Source organism: Odocoileus virginianus, chromosome 23 (genome assembly GCF_023699985.2).
Source record: "Odocoileus virginianus isolate 20LAN1187 ecotype Illinois chromosome 23, Ovbor_1.2, whole genome shotgun sequence".
NCBI lineage: Eukaryota > Metazoa > Chordata > Mammalia > Artiodactyla > Cervidae > Odocoileus > Odocoileus virginianus.
The window spans coordinates 42,162,411-42,170,783 of NC_069696.1; the positions used below are offsets into that span (position 1 = coordinate 42,162,411).

At 46.0% G+C, this 8,373-nt stretch overlaps 1 protein-coding gene across 2 annotated transcripts in view; it reads left to right on the plus strand.

Moving 5' to 3' along the window:
• The window catches only part of LARGE1 (LARGE xylosyl- and glucuronyltransferase 1), a 593,562-nt gene extending 586,626 nt beyond the window's left edge, over window positions 1–6,936 (plus strand). For both annotated transcript variants that reach the window (XM_070453980.1, XM_070453981.1), the window contains exons 14-15: window positions 4,162–4,357; window positions 5,347–6,936. In XM_070453980.1, coding sequence (XP_070310081.1) covers window positions 4,162–4,357; window positions 5,347–5,544 — 394 coding nt within the window. In that variant the 3' untranslated portion in view covers window positions 5,545–6,936. The remainder of the gene's footprint in view (window positions 1–4,161; window positions 4,358–5,346) is intronic.
• Window positions 6,937–8,373: the final 1,437 nt, after the last annotated feature.

The window sequence follows — 8,373 nt, forward strand, 5'->3', positions numbered from 1 at the left end:
AAAGAAAGGCCTCCCTTTTAAACAGTATAAACACTTCCTTTGAACTAAAACAACAAAAAAACCCACGTGTGTGCTCAGTCACTTTAGTCGTATCCAACTCTTCACAACCATATGGACTGTAGCCTGCCAGGCTCCTCTGTCCGTGGGAATTCTCCAGGAAAAAATACTGGAGTCGTTTGCCATGTCCTCCTCCAGGGGATCTTCCCAACCCAGGGATCGAACCCACGCCTCTTATGTCTCCTACACTGGCAGGTGGGTTCTTTACCACCAGCACTACCTGGGAAGCCCCCCAAAAACATACATTTCTACGCAATCTGAATTTTGCTGAAAAGATCCTAATAACTTAGGTTTGTATACCACTGTTAAGTTACTAGAAGTTTCTAGAAAGTTTTCTCAAGCAGGCATTATTTTGTGAAGATAACTTTATGAGATAGGTTATTCATGCAACAATTCAGAGGAGCTCCCTTTTCACCTCTCATACAGATAAAGGAATTGAGGAGTGGCGTGAAGGACAGGGAAGCCTGGTATGCTGCAGTCTATGGGGTCACAAAGAGTTGGACACAACTTAGCAACTGAACAACAAACCATGAGCTAGGCACTGGGATCAGCTCATCTAACCCTCACAGCAAATCCATGAGGCAGACATGCTGTCCCCGTTTTACAGATAAAGAAACTTGAGGCTCTGAGAGGCTCCATAACTAGCCCAAGCCACACAGCCAGTACATGACAGAGCCTGGATTCAGCCCAGGTCTAAGAACCACAGAGCCTAGGCTCTTAACCAAAATACCATCAGACCACCAGTCAAGTCCTGAATTTACTTACCAGCGTCTGAAAATGCAGGCAGAAGTGGAGGCTTTGGACTCCATAGCCTAGTGGCTGTGTGTGTGCTCACTCAGTGGTGCCCGACTCTGAGACCCCATGGACTGCAGTCCTCCAGGTTCCTCTGTCCATGGGATTTTTCAGGCAAGAGTACAGAAGTGGGTTGCCATTTCCTACTCCAGGTGGTCATCCCAAAGGCTGATCACCTGGCAAGTCTCCAAAGCAGCCTTCCTTCCAGATCCCCAGGTTACTTAAGAACTCATTTCAAGGCCAAGGCCAAGGGCCTGAGAGCTGGGGGTTGGCCTGCTGTGTCCAAGATTGCTGCTCTGGCCAAGAGCTTGCAAGCCAGCATGCTAAGTGCTGAATTACAGACCTTCCCTCCAAGAACCTGCTTTGTCACCTTCCCTCCAAATGATGAACTCTTACACCTCCTAGCAGCTGAAATCTACTCCCAACAGCACCTGAACTAATAAATCATGCTCAGGTCTACCTGTCCTCCAGGAGAGCAGTTCTGAGCATGGTCCCTGGACCAATAGCATCAGCACCCCCTGGGAACTTGTTAGAAGCACCAAGTCTCAAGCCCCACCCCAGCCCTACTGGATCAGAAACTCTGGGAGTGGAATACAGCAATCTGACAGTTAAGTAACCCTCCAGGGCATTCTGATAACCATGCCAGCTGGAGAACCTCCGCTCAACGCAGAGTGCCCCGAGTTTCTTCTAAGCGGCATCCCACAAGGTGGACCCAGGAAATGTCTCTCATCACTGTTTTTTTTTTTTTTTTTTTTTTGGAGGCTAATGTTGATGGTCTTAGAAAGCAAGTTCTAGAGACCACTGGTGTGACAGTAGGTTTCTTGGGGCATTTTCTGAAGCTTTTCTTTCTAGAATTTTCTTTTTCTTGGGCCCCATCTGCTGCTTCACTGGCTCTCAGCCCCCATCTCTTTTAGCATCCAGAGACATATTCCTGCCCCACTAACTGGCTTCTGTCTTAGGTGCCTCTCAGGTTTTTAGATTTCTCTTTCATTCATTCAATGAAAATTCATTAGTGTATAGCCCCCATTGACTACTTGTTCATGATACAGGCCAGAGTGTGTGGTGACAGTGACATATAAAAAGAGGTAACTCAGCATAGTTAACTTAGACCTTAACCCGATTAAAGGTCCTATCCCTTGAACCAGGCTACCTAGGTATGAATCCCTGATCTACCTATTGCTGTTTGTAACTTGATATTGGATATATTATGAGAACTTACAATTACGGGTAGTACAATATAACCAGTTTAGAGTTAAGTGCTTACTAGAGCTTATTATATTATTATTGTTGTTGTTCAGTTGCTAAGTCATGTCCAACTCTTCGTGACCTTATGGACCATAGGCTTCCAGGCTCCTCTGTCCATGGGATTCTCTAGGCAAGAATACTGGAGTGTGGTGCCATTTCCTCCTCCAGGGGATCTTCCCGACCCAGGGATTGAACCTGCATCTCTTATGTCTCCTGCATTGGCAGGTGGGTTCTTTACCACTAGTGCCATCCATAGTTATATTCATTTCTATTGCTATATAACAAATTACCACAAGTTTAGAAGCTCAAAACAATACAAATTTATTATCTCACAGTCATTTTCTGAGGGTCAGAGGTCCAGGCATGGAATGACTGGATTCTCTGCTTATGGTTCTCATTTGGCTGAAATCAGTGTGGGCGAGGCTGCAGTTGTCTCTAGAGTGTGTGGTTCTTCTCCAGGCACACTGGTTGCTGACAGGATGCCTTTCCTTGTGATTGGAGGACTGAGGTCACCATTTGCCCACAGGCTTTTTGCCACATGACCCCCACAGGCAGCTCACACATGGCTTTCTGCTTTCTTCCAAACCCAGATCTAAAGGTTCATGTGATTAGGTCAGGCCCACGCCAGTAGTCTCAGGTCAACTGATTAGTAACCATAATTGCATCTACAAAAATCCTTTTTGCCGTATAATGTAACATAATTGCAGGAGTGATGTCATGCTCATAGGTCCTGCCTCAAGAGGAAGGACACTATACTAGGGCAGGGTCACCAAAAGTTATCCCAGATTTCTACCTTCCACCTCCTGTTACAGACTAGCCTGCAGTTCCAAATAAATGACAGACAGCAATCCAGAAAGTCATGTACCTTTTCATAGCAATAGCCTCTTCATTAGTGAAGGATGTATTGGATTGGCCAAAAAGTTCATTCACGGTTTTCCTTAAGATGTTATGGAAATCCCTGAACACACTTTTTGGCCAACCCAAGGGGCTTCCCCAGTGGTGCAGCAGTGAAGAATCTGTGTGCAATGCAGGAGACACAGGTTTGATCTCTGTGTCAGGAAGATTTGCTGGAGAAGGACATGGCAACCCACTTCACCATTCCTGCCTGGAAAATCCCAGGGACAGGGGAGCCTGGCGGACTACAGTCAATGGGCACTCAAAGAATCAGACACAACTGAGTACATGAGCACAAGGGTAGGAAAAAAAAACTAGGAATTCAGGAAAAATACATTCCAACATTAATTACATGATCTTGGTCAAGCTGCTCAACCACTCTAATGCTAAAGAAATATGCAAGAGGCTGTCTCTGTTGCTATAGGGCTTCCCTGGTAGTTCAGCTGGTAAAGAACCCCCTGCAATGCAGGAGACCCTGATTCGATTCCTGGGTCAGGAAGATTCCCCTGGAGAAGGGATAGGCTACCCACTCCAGTGTTCTGGCCTGGAGAATTCTATGGACTGTACAGTCATGTGGTCGCAGAGAATCGGACACAATGGAGCGACTTTTACTTTCGTTGCTATAGCAAAGTACTACAAACTGAATGGCTTAAAATGACTGAAACTTATCCTCACCATTCTGCAAACCAGAAGTCCAAAATCGAGGTGTTGTTGGTAGTTCCTTGCTTCCTCCAAAGGCTCGAGGGCAGATGTCTCTCTTACCTCTTTCTAGCTTCTGGTGGTTGCCAGCAATCCTTGGCATTCCTTGGCTTGTAGGTGTCTCACTTTGTCTCTGCCCACATCTTCACATGGAGTTCCTCCTGCATATCTCTGTGTCCAATATTTCCTCCTCTTGTAAGAACTTTGGATTAGAGACCACAACCATCCACTGTGACCTCCTCTTAACTTGATCACATCTGCAAAGATCTTCTCTCCAAATAGGTTGCATTCACGGATACTAGGGGTCAGGACTTGAACATAGCTTCTGCCGGGGCAGGAGGGAAGGAGAGGAGTGGAGACAAAAATTCAACCTACAGCAAGGACTATATCAGCATATACGTCTTTATCCTCCAAACCAGCATTTGGAAACCTCTGCTTCCTTCTCCACCAATGGCTTTTCTCCATGTGTCCCAGGTACCATGTCTGGACGAAAGGCCACGCACCCACAAACTTCGCCAAGTGGCGGACTGCCACCACGCCTTACCAGGTTGAGTGGGAGGCCGATTTCGAGCCGTATGTTGTTGTGAGACGGGACTGCCCTGAGTATGACCGAAGGTTTGTGGGCTTTGGCTGGAACAAGGTGGCTCACATCATGGAATTAGATGCCCAGGTGAGAAGAGTAGAATGTTATGTCCCCAGTATTGTGGGGGTGGGGGGGGGGGAGGGGAGGGGAGGCCTGAACCTCAGAGCTTCAAGGGCCTTGGAGATAAGAAGGCAGGGACTCAAGAAGGAACAAGATGTGTTCGGGATCCTAGAGTAAGAATGTGACAGTACTTGTTCTCAGCTCTGTTGATTCCTAATTCATTTTTCTTTCTCCTCCCTTGGATGAGAGTTGGGTTCTCCGCCAGGTCCCCAGCATATCTGAGTGTCCTGGAACAAACCATTTCACCCCCTCATCCTCATTCAACCAAGTGATGAAGATGAGTAAATGATGACCATTCATCACTCAGCCTGTGAGTCATATAACTGACACAAAGCATTCTAGGAATTCCATATAAATAATACAAAACTTGCAAATAAGGTGCAGCTATTCTACCCTGTAACTAAAGGAGTGATTTTCAGGCGGTGTTTAATCATGAAACCCTTTCATTCATTCAGCTAATACTCATTGAGCACCTGCCTCAAAAAAAATATCCTACAGAATCCTAATAGTTTAAACCAGAGGTCTGCAGAGCTTTTCTCCAAAGGACCAGGTAGTAAATTTAGGGGGATTTGTGGGACCGGTAAGTTTCTTTTTGAGCTCCTCAATTCTGCCTTCGTAGTTCAGTTATATAGACTGTATACTATAGGTGTGTAGTACTACTATAGGTGTGTCTGTACTACTGTAGACTGTAGTAGTCTCAAGGTAGTCGTATTACTTTCACTTTATAGATGAGAAAACTAAGGCTCAGAGAAGCCAGGTTATACACCCAGGGTCATGGAGACAACCTTGAACTAACTGCGCTCATCCGAGTGGTGACACTGTCCATGGTGCTGCCCTGGTACTGGCGTCATTCACGACTTCATTTCCTAGTTTCGTCAAGTAGCTGTCTGCCTGGGTGTTCATTATACATCACGGGGTGACTCTGCAGGCCTCAGTCTGCTCTTGTCTGCTTCCAGGAGTATGAATTCATCGTGCTGCCCAATGCGTACATGATCCACATGCCTCACGCCCCCAGCTTCGACATCACCAAGTTCCGGTCCAACAAGCAATACCGCATCTGTCTCAAAACCCTGAAGGAAGAGTTTCAGCAGGACATGTCCCGCCGCTACGGCTTTGCTGCCCTCAAATATCTCACGGCCGAGAACAACAGCTAGCACCAGGAAGCCCGCCACAAGTGACAGACGTTCTGCAGGGGGGTGGAGAGCCACTTGCTGTTTGGGGCCCAGCCTTCAAACTCAAATTGAGCATCACTGTTATGGTTTGTTTTTATTTGTCTCTTTGGCCCAACTAAGCTGCCCTCATTATGGAGATCTAGGACAAGGATCCGGCCAACCCTGCTCTGGCCCATGATCTGTCATTCCCAGAGCAGGGGAAATCACCCTTCTACGCAGTCTCTCCAAGAATGGGACATGGAGGGTGAGAGGGAGCAAATGGGCTATCCTTCCACAAAGCTACACAACCCGGTCTTTGGGATGTTTTCATTGCTTTTTTTCCTTTTTCTTTTTTTTTTAAAGGGAAGGCAGGGTGCTGGGGCTTATCCATCCCAGGAAATAAAAGCAAAAATGTCTCTTTATCAGAGAAAACTTTCTTCTTCGCCCTACAGTTTAACTGTGTATCCAAAAGGAGGACATGCCAATGATTGAACCAGCTATTCGGGGAAACCCAATGGGGACATTGTATTTGACAGGACCTGGAGGTAGGGATTGGTTGGCTCCTTATCCTCAAGGTCACTCTTGTTTTGTTTTGGGGGGTTTTGTTTGTTTGTTTTGAGTCTGAGAATCCCAAAAATAAAACCTGATCCTTTAAGGCTCTGAAGGAAACCAGCTGCCTCAGCTAATATCCCTCGATCAGCAGTGGCTCAACCAAGAAGACAGGAGTCCTCAACCAGTATTTAAACATGGGTAGCCTTCTTCAGGATGGTCCTCAAGGCCCCGTGACCTTAAATTTCCGACTGTTCAGAATCCAGGGACTACAGAGGACTGCGGAAGTGCAAAGACCAGCTACTGTACAGCTGGTCACGTTTCCTTTGGGCAGTGATGAGTCATGGGGACACGGCTTTAAATGGATGGTTTCTGTGCACATGAAGGGTACGGACCTCTCAGGCCTTTAGAAGAACTCTCATTATTCAGTCCTGAAGATTCATGAGCCCGTTGGGAGAACTTTGGGAAGAATGTACGGGGCTCCTCTGTATTCATGTCTGCTCTGCTGCGGCTGGGCCAAGGTCATGACCTCAGGCTCCCTTGGGGACCCATCCAAGGGTAGGCCAGCACCTTCACCATCACACAGACTGACGGGACACTGGACTTTTTACCCATTTTCTTGAATCTTCAATATTAATGTTGTGTTTACATTGATGAGAACAAGAGTCAGGGCCCCTCTCTCTGCCGGGCTGTCTGTATCGAGTTGCAGTGTGACCAGCAGGCGCTGCATCAATAAATGAAAGTACAGACTGTTTCTTCCTCACTCCCCTTCCACTCTCCTAAGGACCTGCCAGAAACACTTGTGTAGAGAGCAAAGTCGATAAACGGCAACTTTACACTTCTGTCCTCCCGTTGTGTTCGCTCATCATTTGAACTTGAACTTCTTTTTCTCCCTACCTGAGGTTAGATCTCATTTCACACTCGCGTCCTCAAAGCAGTTTCCCACTGTCCATTTAGCTTCCATCACAACATGGAAGCCAGGTGTTTTAGGTACCAGATGTGGGATAGCAAGTAAATCATGGCAGTTTATGACAATTATGAAATTATGAAACCCTGCGGCAGCCGGATTTATGAGAGCCCCTCAGTGTATTAGACACTCAAGTGCATTCACTCAAATTTACTAAAAACTTTAGGAAGACTGTTAGGACCAACCCTCACACAGATATGTTGGGTTGACCAAAAAAATTGCTCAGGTTTTTGGTACGATCTTATAGAAAAACCCGAACAAATTTTTTTAGCCAACCCAATATATAAGTTCGTGTGTGTATTTATGTCTCATGAGTGTGTGTTTGTGTGTATATATATATCATGTACATATATTACATACATGCAGGATCTGTTATTATGAAAGTTATACATGAATATTGTAAAAAGTGAAACATCGCAGAAGTATTCAGAGTTCATGTTAAATCCCCATTTTCCGCTGGTGTGTGGGAGCCAGCTCATGCCAGCTCACGAGAACTTACTGTGCACGTCTCTTTCTTACTCCTGTGTTCAGTAACATCACATCTGTAGCATGAAACCATCCATGATCGTAGTATTTACACCATGGAAATCAGGAAACACCACAAATCGGGGCACCAACACCCTGGGAGCTGGTGGTTAAACATCTACTGACACACCACCTTTTCCCTTCCCCTCACACACACACACACACACACACACACACAGAGTCTCTTTCTCAAACTTTCATATGCTGGTAGCTCTAATTCCTCAGTGTTGAAAATCAAATTTTAATTCCCTAAAACTTATTTTTTTTTTCATTTTTCATGGCCCTTGAATCATGCCCAGCCACCTTGCTTTCACTTGCATTTCTATGAGTATGGTTATGTCTACATAATTTGTTATCTGAAGTGGGTCACCTCTGAGAATGAAAGAAGGTGCTAATTACTTAGACACAATAGGTATAAATTGGGGGATGGTATTGCTTCACATACACTGAATTTATTAAAGCCAGAATCTGACACTCCATACCAATAAGAGAAAAATCCTATTTTCCCCCAAGACAGGGGCTCTGAAGCCAATCTCACTTAAGGCTAGAGCTCAGATGTTGGCTGATGCCCAAGTTCAACACAGAGACTGCCAACCCAGTGGAGCCTGAAGTCTGTAGAGCACCAGCGTGAATTCCCAGAACTTACATTGAGAGCAGCAGCCCATCGCCCGCCCCAGCTCCTGTGTGGGGAGCTGCAGCCACTTGGGCAGAAGCAATTGCAGATGTCGATTCCTTCGTGTCAGTTTCCTAGGGTAAAACAAGCTTACAGATGGGGCACACTGACGTTTTCA